The sequence below is a fragment of the Coregonus lavaretus genome, assembly GCF_964263955.1.
Source record: "Coregonus lavaretus genome assembly, chromosome: 4".
Lineage (NCBI taxonomy): Eukaryota > Metazoa > Chordata > Actinopteri > Salmoniformes > Salmonidae > Coregonus > Coregonus lavaretus.
In genome coordinates, this window is record NC_139991.1 from 55,324,410 (window position 1) to 55,339,408 (window position 14,999).

The window sequence follows — 14,999 nt, forward strand, 5'->3', positions numbered from 1 at the left end:
CTCCGCTGTGGAACTTCGCAGCTCCTTCAGGGTTATCTTTGATATATTTGTTGCCTCTCTTATTAATGCCCTCCTTGCCTGGTCCATGGGTTTTGGTGGGCGGCCCTCTCTTGGAAGGTTTGTTGTGGTGCCATATTCTTTCCATTTTTTAATAATGGATTTAATGGTGCTCCGTGGGATGTTCAAAGTTTCTGATATTTTGTTATAACCCAACCCTGATTTGTACTTCTCCACAACTTTGTCCCTGACCTGTTTGGAGAGCTCATTGGTCTTCATGGTGCTGCTTGCTTGGTGGTGCCCCTTGCTTAGTGGTGTTGCAGACTCTGGGGCCTTTCAGAACAGGTGTATATATGCTGAGATCATGTGACACTTAGATTGCACACAGGTGGACTTTATTTAACTAATGATGTGACTTTGAAGGTAATTGGTTGCACCAGATCTTATTTGGGGGCTTCATAGCAAAGGGGGTGAATACATATGCATGCACCACTTTTCTGTTATTAATTTTTTTACATTCTTTGAAACAAGTTATTTTTTTCATTTCACTTCACCAATTTGGACTATTTTGTGTGTGTCCATTACATGATATCCAAATAAAAATCAATTTAAATTACAGGTTGTAATGCAACAAAATAGGAAAAACGCCAAGGGGGATGAATACTTTTGCAAGGCACTGTAGCCTATCATACAAAATGGATGATTGACATCCACAAATTAATACGAAACATATACTAATTTGAACGTCTCGGATTCTTGTTTACTATGTTACGTTTACCCATGAGTCAAGGTTAACAAACTAAATCCTGTTTTTTTCTCTGGTCATTTCCCAGCAGTGAAAGAACCCTGATGACAAACGAGGGTCCAGTTTTACCATGGAATTCCCCTCATTTTGCCTCAGGCTCTTCCTCCTCATCATCTGTCTGGCCCCTCTACTGTTCTTTTTGGTGGGACAGGGGAGTGAGGGTGGGTGGGGTCCAAACTCTGACAGAAGCCACAACAACGTCACCATCCTGCTGTGGCACTGGCCCTTCGGCCACCCCTACAATCTGGAGGGAGACGTGTGCTGGGACCGGTACCGTATCCCTGACTGCCGCCTGGTGGACCAGCGCTCTCTCTACCCCAGAGAGCTGATGACGGGCCAGGAGCGGCTGCCCCTCCACCGGCCAAGGCACCAGAAGTGGGTCTGGCTCTCTCTGGAGTCCCCTGACAACAGCGGATACCTGAAGCCTTTCAATAACGTGTTCAACTGGACCATGTCCTACCGCCGCGATGCCGATATCACCATGCCTTATGGTAAGCTGCTACCGAAGGACTGTGATACTGGTAACGATAGCAGCACAGAAGACGTCATTCCCCAAAATAAGTCCCTTCTGGCCTGCTGGGTCATTAGTCACTATGAGGCTCAGCACAGAAGGAGCTCGGTGTACAAGAGCCTGAAGAGAAGCATCCCAGTGGAGGTGTATGGTCTCTTGAGGGGGAGTGTCCTGGCCTCCAGCAACCTGCTGCCCACCATCTCAAGCTGCTACTTCTACTTGGCCTTTGAGAACTCCATCTCCAAGGATTACATCACTGATAAGCTCTGGTGGAACGCTTACCAGGCAGGGGCAGTACCTGTGGTTCTGGGTCCACCGCCAGATGACTACAAGGCTGTGGCTCCGCCCAACTCCTTCATCCATGTTGAGGACTTTCCATCCACTAAGGAGCTGGGAAACTATCTCCGCCAGCTGCTATTGGACAAGAAGAGATGTGTACTTTGCGTAGCGGCATAGATATCAGGTGAAAGTGTATACAGACTGGAGGGAGAGGCTATGTAGCATCTTCCCCCAGTATCACAGCCTGCCTGCTCAGAAAATGTACCATGACCTGGAAGCCTGGGTCAGGATGTGACACCAAGCCCATTCTTCACTTTGGCAGCTCCTCAGACTTTCTTCAGCCCAAATGGCACCCTACACAGGTCATTACATTTGACCAGGGCTCATAGTGCACTACTTTTGACCAGACCCTATGTAAGGGGAAATGGTGCCATTTGGGACACCATTTAAAAACAAATGTAAAGGTAGTCAGTATGAAAAATGTATGCACTCACTAACTGTATGTCGCTCTGGATAAGAGCGTCTGCTAAATGACTAAAATGTAAATGTCTTCTCTAGGACAAGCTCTTTTCACATGGACATTACAGCAATAAATCAATAAACCACCGTTTGTTTCACACATGCAACTAATGTGTGAGAAACAAAACAAGGAAAGTGGTTGCACATTTGTGGGTGGTCAGATCAGTGAGTCATGATTACCTGCACTGTTGAACTGTTAAGCAATGTGTTACACATACTGTGTTTATGTACAATAGCATATTCACTGCAGAAGTCATACGAAAAGAGAAAATACAGCAATACAAACATTAAGGACACTTGTGCATAATGTGTAGATTTAACATCTTACAAGGCTTTCATTGCAAGCATCATAACATGCACAACTCCATATAAAAACCTCAATTGTAACAACCAAAGCACAGAAGGTAAATGGTCAAGTTAGAATAATTGTTGTTATGACACAGGTTGGCATGGAAAATAAAGTAGATTTAATTGTGTGGAGCGAAAGTTACAAGTAACATCTTTAGGTTGCCCCAGAGAAATAGGCAGTCTCAATAAATTATCAAATATGCTTTCATTTATAAACATGGGATTGTGTAAAAACATCTAGTCAAGAGATTTGGAGTCACATACAAGATGAAATGACTTCAACTACACAATAAGGCATGGGATTGACTGCACGGGATAGCCATTTTAGAAAGACTCGATCAAAACAAATCTATTATAAGAGTGGTGACGTAGTCAGCGCTGTAACAGTGACAACCATTAACAATACAGGTCCATGATGATCATGTTAACAGAAGTATGATTTTGGTAAATTGGGATAGATGTGAGAGAGACTGGTTGAGGGGGCAATACTCAATGCCCTAATCAGACATTCTGCACTTTGTCCCCTTACCGCAATGACTACCATTAGATTAAAATCAATTAAAAACAGTTAATCAACATATGCAATACAGACAAAAAAGACACCCATGGGTAACAAAACATCAGAATTTGTTAAGACAACTCAAAAAAAACATTTGTATCATACTTCCACTATGAGAGTGTACCTTCTGGACAAGACTGCAGAGAATATTTAAAGAAATTGTAGATAAAAGTCACCTGATAGATAAAATAGATAACCGCTGGAGGAACTGCAACAATAAGACAGCACAAGGACATTCAAGATAAAAGAAATAAAACACATTTTTAAAATATCAAAAAAAAAGTCAGACTCAAAACCGCAACTTTGTGCAAAAGCATAATCGCACAGCAGATATTCAGAGCCAATTTCCCGCCCCCCAAAAAGTACCCCCAGAATTTAGAGTCATGGTACAGGATGGAGCTTTATTGGTTCAGTGCTGTGCAGATGACTTGTAGCTGAACTGGGTGGGAGGTAAGGCCCTAAACCGATGAACACTCAAAGAGCATGTGGGTCAGAGACCGACAAAGGCAGTCTCAAGATTCCCCAGCCTTTCAAATAGACCAGGAAGTTGCAGCTTTTATCTATTTATTTACTGTATTCGCCTACAAGCCTCAATTCACTTTTCCTCCCCATGTTCGAGGGAATGGATATGGAGGACAACATCCTGGGTTGGGAGGGACTGGAGGACTGAAGAGGTAGCCAATAGCCATGTTGGGTGGGGAAGGGAAGAGGTGGCCACACGGCCAGGGCTGGTTTGGAGAACTGGAACACATTTAGCTGGTCAGGTGACCCACCAGTCCAGGGTGCAGGGCCTGCTTAAAGACATCTGGCCTCTGGAGGGGGGGCATATAGAAGGTGGGGGGCCCGGGGTGGCTGGATAGGTGGTACCCCTGCCCTGGGAGGGGGGAGTGGGTCATGTGTGGCGGAGGTGGGCTCTGCTCGTAGTACTGTCCTTCACACTCCTCATCGAAAGGGAGGGCCAGGCGCTTTCCCTTCTGTCTGCGGTTACAGAACCACACACGCACCACCTGTCGAACACAACAGTCATATGCTGTCCCAAAAAAAATAAACATTTCCCCACTTCCTATATTTTAAATATAGAACCTGACAGGGTCTGATAAGTTAACACATACAGCACTAAGATTCAAACCATGGCAACACAAGCAGGAAAAGCATATTTACCATAAATGTATTTACGTTCCATTTAATCTAAAAGCAACTTAAACTAAACTGCCATGCAGGTTTGGGGAAATAAAGTGCAGTAGGTGACCGAGAGGAAATGAGGGGAGGCTGTATCTGTGTGGGACTCACGTCTCTCTCCAGACACAGGTCATCTGCAATGTGTGTGATCTCCTGGGTGTTTGGCTTGGGGCACTTGACAAAGTAGGACTCCAGAGCCGTGCGCACCGAACCCTCCAGACTGGTCCTCCGCTTCCTCTTCCTGGTGTCCACAAAGACCCGCTCTATCTTGTACATCTGGGGACACAAACATACTCACATTCAGACTGGGCCATTGCAGTGTGCTTTGGTCCATTCCAGAGGACTTAATGCTATTGGTCCCCCTCAAATATCAAATGCTGAATAGATAACATTTAAATGGTGAACATTTTCTAATAAATATTACTCTGGTTGGGCATGGGAAGTTCAGGCATTTCTATCCACAAGATGGCATCCTAGACACATTGTGCAAACCAGATTTAGCTCTGGACCAGCAGTGATTCTAAACAAAACAAATCTAATAATAAAAGAGATCAGTTAGAAGAATACTCACATCCTGGGGGTTGTCAGAGGTCTCAGCCTCATTCAGCCATCTCCGGAGCAGGGGCTTCAGCTTGCACATATTCTTAAAGCTGAGCTGGAGGGCTTCGAAACGACAGATTGTCGTCTGGCTGAACATCTTTCCTAAACAGAGAACAAGTAATTGTCAGTAGGGATTAATATTTTCCCGAACATCTACCAGGTCTCAATACAGGGAATAATTCATATTTATCCCGGGAAATACCGCAAAAATCGGAAGTGCCCATTTAAAATCAAGATATGGTCACTCAGGATTCTCCCAAAATATGATTGTCACTGAGGCAAATTGACGTCTTTGCTGCACCACTATGGAAAGATTTCACAAGATAAACTGTTATTTAGTAATGAGAGTGTAACTGCTCGCAAATAACATTTTTGTGAATTGCGAAACAGGCCGTTCATAAATTCAGAGCGTTATGTTCCTCAATTAATTCAGCAGTAGGCTGCTCACTATATAGATTTTCTATTGTGTTTTTGACTGTACGTTTTGTTTATCCCATATGTAACTGTTGTTTTTATCGCACTGCTTTGCTTTATCTTGGCCAGGTCGCAGTTGTAACTTGTTCTCAACTGGCTTACCTGGTTAAATAAAGGTGAAATAAAAATAAATAAAAGGCCTAGGCTCTCTCGACACAGGGTGCACCACGAGTTGGCCATAGCGTTGTCGAATCATAAACAGCAGTCAAACAAAGTCAAGTGACCAAAGTCACTAAGCTTGCTAGATAACCAACGAATGCCAAAACGTCCTATTTGGCAAAATCGAGTTGATTCTACAGATAGCAGATCAGCTCATGAATAACGGGGAGAGGAAGAGGAACTTGTTTAAATTTCAAGGCATCTTAACCGGGACCAACTGCTAAAAAAAAAAAGCGTTTGTTGATCACTCTACCGAAGCTCTCATATAGGCAGCAATACGAGAAAGCGCAGAGAAGCGGGGGAAATGTTATAGCGGTTTTTTGACATGCATAGGCGAGACGTGATTTGATAATGCAACCTATGGATTACATAATAAAGTTAGGAATTTTCATGCGAGACAGGATCAGGATTTGGGGTTTCAGTGGGATTGGGATGACAGGAAAATAGTAAATAGATAAACGACCCTTGATTTAGGCTACGTTATTGCATGCTAAATGTTCCTGATCAGCGATAGAGGAGCAAACGAATAAATGAGCTACCACTTCCACTTGTCCAGACATATCAATTAACCAAATATACAGACCTTGGCTTTTGGTCGGGAGTTGGCCAGGCTACTACGCGATGGAAGTGCAAAATCCACCTGTATAACAGGCTAGCAAACTGTTCTGATCAGCTAATATGAGCAAACTAAATTATCATAAAAATATTAATTAGCACCGACCTCTACTTACCTAACATTTCCCCCAACTTAATTGTTACCAAATATCCAAACGGAGATTAAGTATAAAAAATAAAATTAAAAAAAATCTGAAATGGATTTATCTAGACTAGTCGCCCACGCTTGTCTCAAGGCAGCGCGATGGCGCTGTCCCAATGAAAACGGTGCTGAAATGATCATCTAGTTGATCACCATTCAGTTGAACATAACTATGGTGAGCTTTCCTTTTCACTTTCTCCTCCCAAAGGCTGTTTCCTGTCTCCTCACTCAGCTGCCGCCCGCCACCGCAATGTTCTCAACACCAGTTTAAATCAATATAGTGTACTGTTTTCTAGAAATCTGGCTTTTTTTTACCCGTTGGGACTCATTTAATTTCTGTGATGTTGGACCAGTCCTGGGCTCGGGCTTCAGCTCCGGTCTTAATTCAGAACGGGATCGAATTTTCAGTTCTAATGAGAAGTTAGAACTTCCGAGTGGCGCAGTGGTCTAAGGCACTACATCGCAGTGCTAGCTGTGCCACTATAGATCCTGGTTCGAGTCCAGGCTCTGTTGCAGCCAGCCGCGACCGGGAGACCCATGGGCGCCGCACAATTGGTCTAGCGTCGTCCAATGTAGGGGAGGGTTTGGCCGGCAGGGATGTGGGTTCGTTTCCCACGGGCCAGTATAAAAAATAATACATAAATAAAAACATGTATGCATTCACTAACTGTAAGTCGCTCTGGATAAGAGCGTCTGCTAAATGACTAAAATGTAAATCTAAAGTGCATTTGGGTCTGGTGTACAGTGCAGCTGTGTCAGTTATGCGTGTGCTTTGAATTTATGGCGATTGTGTGAAGTAAATACACTATAGGTGTCAATGGGACAACCTGTTTGGATAACGGCAACAGAAACATGGCACAATCTGCTGCTGCACATTATGTATTTTGTGGAATTGCATTAGTGCGATATCGGGGAAATTTCATTTCTCGGGTATTGTCATTTTATTTTTTCGGGAAATGGTCCAGGGAACCCGGTTACCCATGTTAATCCCTAGTTGACACGGCAACTACTACAGTAGGTGCCAAACACAAGGAACATGGTATTCTATGGTTTCCTAAGCCAATTTAAGGGAACACTCAGTAAGTTCAAAGACCAAACAATTATTAACATACACCAGGTCACAATGGCACACAAGGGCAAGGTTCAGCTATGACATAGGCTAATGGTAGTTTTAGTGTACACCACATAATACAAACTCACCATAAAGGTTGCCTAGAGCCATGCCTACATCTGCTTGTGTGAAACCCAGGGTTATACGCGTGTGCTTCAGCTCCTTGGCGAACAGTTCCAGCTCCTCAGTTGAAGGGTTCTCCTGTTAAAGAGGCACAATTACCAACGACTTTAGGAAACATGTCCCAACCCTTACTTTTTCATTTATTAATAGACAGGCTCCAGGGTAAACACATAGGCTAATAGTACAACAATGACCATGGGGATAACCGTACATAGGCCCATTTTCAGACTCACCTCTTCCTCGGAGTCACTGCACCCACCGCTGGAGGATCCATTGCTTCGGGTAGAGGTTTGCGCTTGGGCACCTTGGCTTGCGCTCCCGTTGAACGTGATCCCGGGTACCCCATTACTGGGGGGTGACGGCGAGAGCGATGGGGATGTTGAAGACGATGTTGAGGGTATGGCGTTAAGGTTTTGAGTATTGGAACTTGCAGCAGTGATGTGGGGAAGGCCGGGCCAAAACGATGGGTTCCATGGGGTCGAGTAGTAAACCCCGTGAGCCACAGCGGACGACGGAGTTGGATACTGTTGAATCTTTGCCTCGTACTCGTCATTGACATCCTTCTCAATCTTTATCTCAGGCATCTTCATTTGTTCCCTGGCTTCGGCAATGGGTGGGCTCAGGTGTGTGGCCTGCGTAGTCACTGCAGCCCTCGGTACCTGGCCGGTGTACTCGGGAGCGGCGATGGGATACCAATGTTTGGGTTGGCAAAAGTCACCGGCTTGTAAATCGGAGGCCCTATAGTCACCACCGACTGGTGGGAATTGGAAAAAGGTTTGAGGTGTTGTTGGAGGCATCCCGTTGTATGCAGTCTTGTTGAATAGAAGACTATGGTGCTGTAGAACACCGTGAGGGATCTGGAGCGAAGTGCCTCCAAACCCCTCTTGACTCAAGGCCTGGGCGTACATTGGCCGGCTGAAGTCATCAGGCCGGCTGTTGCAATCCGAAATAGGGCTCTGAGATCGCTCCGACATTCTCCTTGATTTGAATCTCAGACAAAGTGGTTCATGCACTTGGCTATATTCAATGACACACTTGCAGTCTATATACGCATTACGCAAGATATAAAATAGTTTCTGAACCGCCTGCCCTGAACACTTGAGGGTGGCAAGAAAAATGTCCAAATGCAAGCGTTCTTTGAACAATTCCTTAAAGGGCGAAAATCAATTCCGAAAGTTCCTCTTCATGCTGTCTCGAAACAAACCTGTTCAGAAATACAAGCAGTTGTCGCCTGTGTGCGAGATACCCATCAACTGTAGTCCATTGAGTCTCGAGTTCACCACCACCTACTTCACCTTGAAATGGCCGCTCCACAGTTTTTTTCTAATCAACCGGTGTTGGAATGTTAATTGCCTCACATCCCATTGGCCGGGAGAGACAATCATACACAGCTGATGGTGAATTTGCGACTGAACTTGATTGTTTTCCCCTTCACCGTGAGATAATGGTCCATGCTATCAAGGATCACTGGGACGTCCTTACCCCCCATTGAAGTTGAAATGTAAATGGTTAGGTAAGGGTTATGGTTAAAGTTAGGGTTTAGTGTAAGGACGTCCCAAAGATCCCGGATAACACTGACCGTGAGAAACGCGTACGGTAGTGCACGTGCTTTCCCATTGGAGACTGATTATTATTATTTTTTACTAAATATAGGCTATTCGTCTTCCTGAGATAAAATTGTAATAACTCAAGCTCAGGTGTATATGCAAAACTCCTGTAAGCAATTAAAGGAAATTATCTAGTAAAAAGTTATATCTAATTCATGACTTCAATGTTGACCCATTTAGTATATTTAGCCTACAGTACTAAATAGGAAATACATATGACGTAGCCAAAGTATATAATATGCATGGAGCGTTGTGTGGACTTTGTTTAAATAATTTACCTTAACTAGCTTTCCTTGATATTAAAAGTGATTTGGGATAGCCTACATGCAAGCAGATGCATTTAAACATAGAACAGAATTACATAGTTTACTATCACTCATTATAAATGTAGGCCTATTATAAATGTAGGCCTATAGGCCCAGAGTGTATATTTTTAACAACATTTGGGCAACCTTGCTGATCATGCTCAATTTTCATGATCAACTTAAATCCATTAGGCTATAGAAATGTTTGGCAACCTTGCTGATCATGCTCAATTTTCATGATCAACTTATATCCATTAGGCTATAGAAATTTTGGGCAACCTTGCTGATCATGCTCAATTTTCATGATCAACTTATATCCATTAGACTATAGAAATATTAGTATATACATTTTTCTTAGCCTATAGCCTAAAAAGACAATTATGTGCAAAATAATTATCGAGTCTAAGTGAGGGATCCCATTCGATCCATTTTTTACAAATAGCATAGACCCATCTATTTTCACTTGCTGAATATTTAGGCTAATTGTTAGAAATTAAAATGTAAAAAAAAATCAATATTTGTGGGAAAAATCAATCAATTTGTTAAATGGAAATTATAACCGACTCTAAATGCATTTTCATTGAGGTTTAGACTTATACGCAAAACACAATGGCCTTATGTGTTATATGTTTGTCTTTGATATAGGCCTAGTGAAGTTAACCGATAAAGAATGTTGGTTCATGTTTTGTCATATTTACAATGTTTGGACCATCCTTTTGGCGGAGAGACGAGGCCTATAATGTGATGGCGCTGTAGCCTAATTACATGGATATCTCAGTAAACTGAGAATGACTCCTGTTTCAGAAATACATGTGAAAAAGATCAGTAAGTCTAGAAATTAGAAGCAGCCTTATGACATTTCAGTAACAACTTTACGCGCAATTTACTTACAGAAACCTATTTTTACCCATATAAAATCAGGACAACGCAGAGGAAATTACAAAAACAACTAAATGCATCCAGTCGAATTTATACTAGCCTTGATGGGTGTATTGAAAAGAGTGGATGGCGGTCGCACCGATACAGATGCGCACCCCCAGAGCGAGTCGTTGGCTACAGATTGTGGCAGGAAGACGCGCCGCGGGAGGAGTGGGGGTGTCATTGTGTGACTTGGCCCGGGGGCACCCCGCGGCTTTCAGACCTCGAGTAGCGATGGCTGACCATTAGCTCCTTTTCAGACACGAACAATAAGTCGCAACCCTTTGATTCCGGCCCACACACACCTACCCCCCTACCCTGAAACAAACACTCATGTCCAGAGAGTGACTTATTTGATGGGGTGGGTGGTTGATATTACATGAGAGTTGTAGCATTTGTGCATTACTATGTGCAGTGTGAATATGAGATGAATGGACATGGCATATGGGTAGGGGGTGGGTGTGCTTTAACCCTAGCAACAGATGGCATCCCTAGCCACCTCCTCAGAGCATAGGCAGACCAGCTGGCTGGAGTGTTTAAGGACATATTAAATCTTTCCCTATCCCAGTCTGCTGTCCCCACTTGCTTCAAGATGTCCACCATTGTTCCTGTACCCAAGAAAGTAAAGGTAACTGAACTAAATGACTATCGCCCTGTAGCACTCACTTCTGTCATCATGAAGTGCTTTGAGAGGTTAGTTAAGGATCATATCACCTCCACCTTACCCGACACCCTAGACCCACTGCAATTTGCATACTGCCCTAATAGATTCACGGATGACGCAATCGCCATCGCACTGCCCTATCTCATCTGGACAAGAGGAATACCTATGTAGGAATGCTGTTCATTGACTACAGCTCAGCCTTCAACACCATAGTACCCTCCAAGCTCATCTTTAAGCTTGGGGCCCTGGGTCTGAACCCCACCCTGTGCATCTGGGTCCTGGACTTCCTGATGGGCCGCTCCCAGGTGGTGAAGGTAAGCAACAACACCTCCACTACGCTGATCCTCAACACAGGGGCCCCCCAGGGGTGTGTGCTCAGCCCCTTCCTGTACTCCCTGTTCACCCATGACTGCGTGGCTACGCACGACTCCAACTCAATCATCAAGTTTGTAGACGACACGACAGTGGTAGGCCTGATTACCAACAATGACGAGACAGCCTACATTGAGGAGATTAAAGCCCTGGCGGAGTGGTGCCAGGAAAATAACCTCTCCCTCAAAGTCAACAAAATGAAGGAGCTGATCGTGGACTTCAGCAGAGAGCAGAGGGAGCACGCCCCCATCCACATCGATGGGGTCACAGTGGAGAAGGTGAAAAGCTTCAAGTTCCTTGCAGTGCACATCAGTGACAATCTGAAATGGTCCAACTACACAGACAGTGTAGTGAAGAAGGCGCAAAAGCGCCTCTTCAACCTCAGGAGGCTGGAGAAATTTTGCTTGGCCCCTAAGACCCTGACAAACTTTTACAGATGCACCATTGAGAGCATCCTGTCGGGCTGTATCACCACCTGGTACAGCAACTGCACCGCCCACAACCACAGGGCTCTCCAGAAGGTGGTGCGGTCTGCCCAAAGCATCACCGGGGGCACACTGTCTGTCCTCCAGGAAATCTACAGCACCCGGTGTCACAGGAAGGCCAAGAAGATCATCAAGGACCTCAGCCACCCGAGCTACGGCCTGTTCACCCCGCTACGATCCAGAAGGCGAGGTCAGTACAGGTGCATCAAAGCTGGTTCAGAGAGACTGAAAAACAGCTTCTATTTCAAGGCTATCAGACTGTTAAATAGTCACCACTAGCCGGCCTCTGCCCAGTACCTTGCCCTGAACTTTAGTCACTGGTCACTTTAATAATGTTTACATACTGTTTTACCCATTTCATATGTATATACTGTATTCTAGTCAAGGCCATCATATTCAACTGTTGCTGTACATATACTATTCTATCCTATATATTATTCAGATATACTATATATTCTATCCACATACTGTCCATAATGTCCATACATCCCATCACATACATATACACTGATGGAGCTAGGAACACAAGCATTTCGCTACACCCGCAGTAACATCTGCTAAATATGTGTATGCAACCAATACAATTTGATTTGCATTGTAATCATTTTTTTTCTATTTCTAAATCCCCACTCCACTCAACACTCCCTTTACAGATGACTGTTTCCCCCCTCCATCCAGCCTGTCCAACTTCAAACACACTAACCCAGCAGATTTAACCAGGGGAGCTGTGCTCTCGCTCTCCCTATTACAAAGCCAGGGAGAGGGGACCTTGGAGCAGGAGCCAGTCAAAGGCTTAAAAGACATCAAACTCAAGCTACATGCATTGTCCTGTGCCATGGACTTGGGAGGGAATTGTCATGCTAAACACACAGAGAGAAAGTAGAACCAGGCAGGGATTCTGAGAGGAGGACAGGGGTCCTGGGGAGGCAGGAGGGATCCGGTGGGGACCTGTAGGGCCTGGTACAGTGAGGGGGTAGTAGGTACAGTGAGGGGGGAGGGAGGGTGCTTGGGGATTAGCCTGAAAAGCCCCCAGATGTCTTTTTTTTTTTTTTTTTATCTTGTCTTACCTCTTTTAAGTGGCCTCTTCTTCGTTCGTAGACCTCTTCCTCAAGGGAGCTCTGTACTTCTCTATAGGAGAAGAATCCATCTGATCCCAGTGAGGACTGGTTGAGGGTCTTCGCCCTCCTTTCACTGAGCTTTAAATAAAAGAGTGGAGGTAGTGGAGACAGTAATGGTATCACAGCAAAATGTAATACTGTATTTTGTAATAAAGTCAAAGCTGTAAAGATGGTTAATGATACTGTACACTTCAACACTCTCACTGAGACAACTCGGACATATCAAGTATGTCTAGCACCATGTCCAAATAAGCTCCCTGTACTCTATAGTGTATTCTATATGAAAGTAGTGTGGTATCAACCATAAGGAGGTGTGAGGGAGAGTCACACATAGCTGTGTGGATAAACAATGTAGTTCAGACACACATTCACCACTCACCAATGACCCATCCAGGGTGACTGAGATAGGCATAGGAGTACTGCCTAGTTTCAATCATTCTGACTCCATCAGTGGAGAGATTTCATACAGATTGACTTGCCCAGAAACACTTTTTCATTTGTCTTGATTGGCTGTTCTGAGAGGCCATGATAGGGGGGTGGGTTATATGTAAATTATGTGTATATACCCATAACTTCTTATTCAGGCCAACTCTAGAAAATCAAAAAGCCATCAGACTTGTTTGTGGGGGAAGGTAGTCAGCGAGAAAAGAGGTGGAGAGACTGTGAGCCTACGATGGATGCTATGGGGAGAAGGGTCAGAAAAAACTCTGAGCCGTAGATGTTGTATATAGTTTATTCGGACCCTACTCCCCATAGCATCCATCGTAGGCTCACAGTCTCTCCACCTCTTTTCTCGCTCACTACCTTCCCCCACAAACAAGTCTGATGGCTTTTTGATTTTCTCCCTAACAGCCCTGCCTTTGACACTCAACACCATCCCTTTACCCATCACAAACCTTCAGCAGCAGACCAATACCTGCCTCCCTACCACCATCCACAAGGACAATGGGCCTTAACGGCCCTAGGCAGGCAGCTCAATGGAGCCAGTTACAAGAGCAACCCCCCCGCCCAAAATGCTCAGAGAGTTTCTATTTACAAGTCATCAGACTGCTGAACACTTGAACTGGAATGACCACTTGCTCTGATTCTCCGCACTTTAGCACACATGCACTCACGCACACACCCAGACAGACACAGACACAGACAGATACAGACAGACGCACACGTGCATGCGCACACAACACACACATTCTTGTTACAAACCCATCACAACTGCTGCTACCAGACTTTTATTTTGATTTCTAAATATTGCACAATTTAAACACTTGCCCCCAATCCCCCCCCTTCCCCAAAACACATGTAAATATTGGACTATAAATTGTGCCTTGCTGTATTATATTTATGCTAAAATGTTTATTCTATTCTACTGAGCCATTACTTTATGTTCATATTGTTATATTTTATTATTTATTATTGTTGTTGCATTGTCGAGAAGGAACCTGCAAGTAAGCATTTAGTTGGGCGGTGTATACCATGTGTATCCCGTACATACGACTAATAAAACTTGAAACACACAGAAAGGTTGAGGATTGAGGAGAGCAAACATGACTCCGGTAATCCTTGTCCACCAAAGACATTTAAGAAGTGTCATAGAAAGTGTGATTCAATAGGCGATTAAAGTTGAGAACTAATGAAACTGTCTTTTATTGGATGTTGGTGTGTGATGTTATGTGGAACAGACAACACACCAATAGTCATAGAAAGCTGGATAACAGAGTCAGGAATGGATAATTCCAGTACCTACTCCAAGCCCCCCCCCCCCAAGCTCAGTTGTCTGATCCTCAGCCTCCTCTCCACCCACTCCTATATTTTCAACCCCATATAGCTTCATTTACCCATTTAGCCTTTTTGTGCAGAGTCCATTTCAGGGTCAAAAGTCATGTAAAGAGGAACATCCTTAAGAGAGAGAGAGACACAGAGAGAACGTGAGCAAGAGAAGAGAGAGAGTGAGATAAAGAGAGAGACAGAGTGAAGAAATTTGCATGGTCATTTTGCATGTTTCACTTGTGGTAAAAACTTTTAATTCAGATGCTTGGCCTGCATGTACAAATATATAAAAGCGAACACTTTCACTCTTTGTAAGTACATTTTGCAACACCAGGGTTGGAA

General features: G+C 44.2%; 1 protein-coding gene and 1 pseudogene across 2 annotated transcripts; one reads left to right on the forward strand and one right to left on the reverse strand.

Annotated features, from left to right (window-relative positions):
* The first annotated feature begins 872 nt into the window (after nucleotides 1-872).
* LOC311127475 (alpha-(1,3)-fucosyltransferase 7-like) lies at nucleotides 873-1,887 on the forward strand (annotated as a pseudogene). Its single transcript has one exon. The product of its transcript is annotated as an alpha-(1,3)-fucosyltransferase 7-like (transcript).
* Nucleotides 1,888-3,770: 1,883 nt separating this feature from the next.
* Nucleotides 3,771-8,395, reverse strand: LOC311128393 (POU domain, class 5, transcription factor 1-like; the record flags this gene model as incomplete). The annotated part of the gene is made up of 5 exons (XM_084160512.1): nucleotides 3,771-4,025; nucleotides 4,309-4,473; nucleotides 4,769-4,899; nucleotides 7,388-7,499; nucleotides 7,655-8,395. The coding sequence occupies 5 exons, from the start codon at nucleotides 8,393-8,395 to the stop codon at nucleotides 3,771-3,773; spliced, it is 1,404 nt and encodes a 467-aa protein (XP_084016638.1).
* Nucleotides 8,396-14,999: the final 6,604 nt, after the last annotated feature.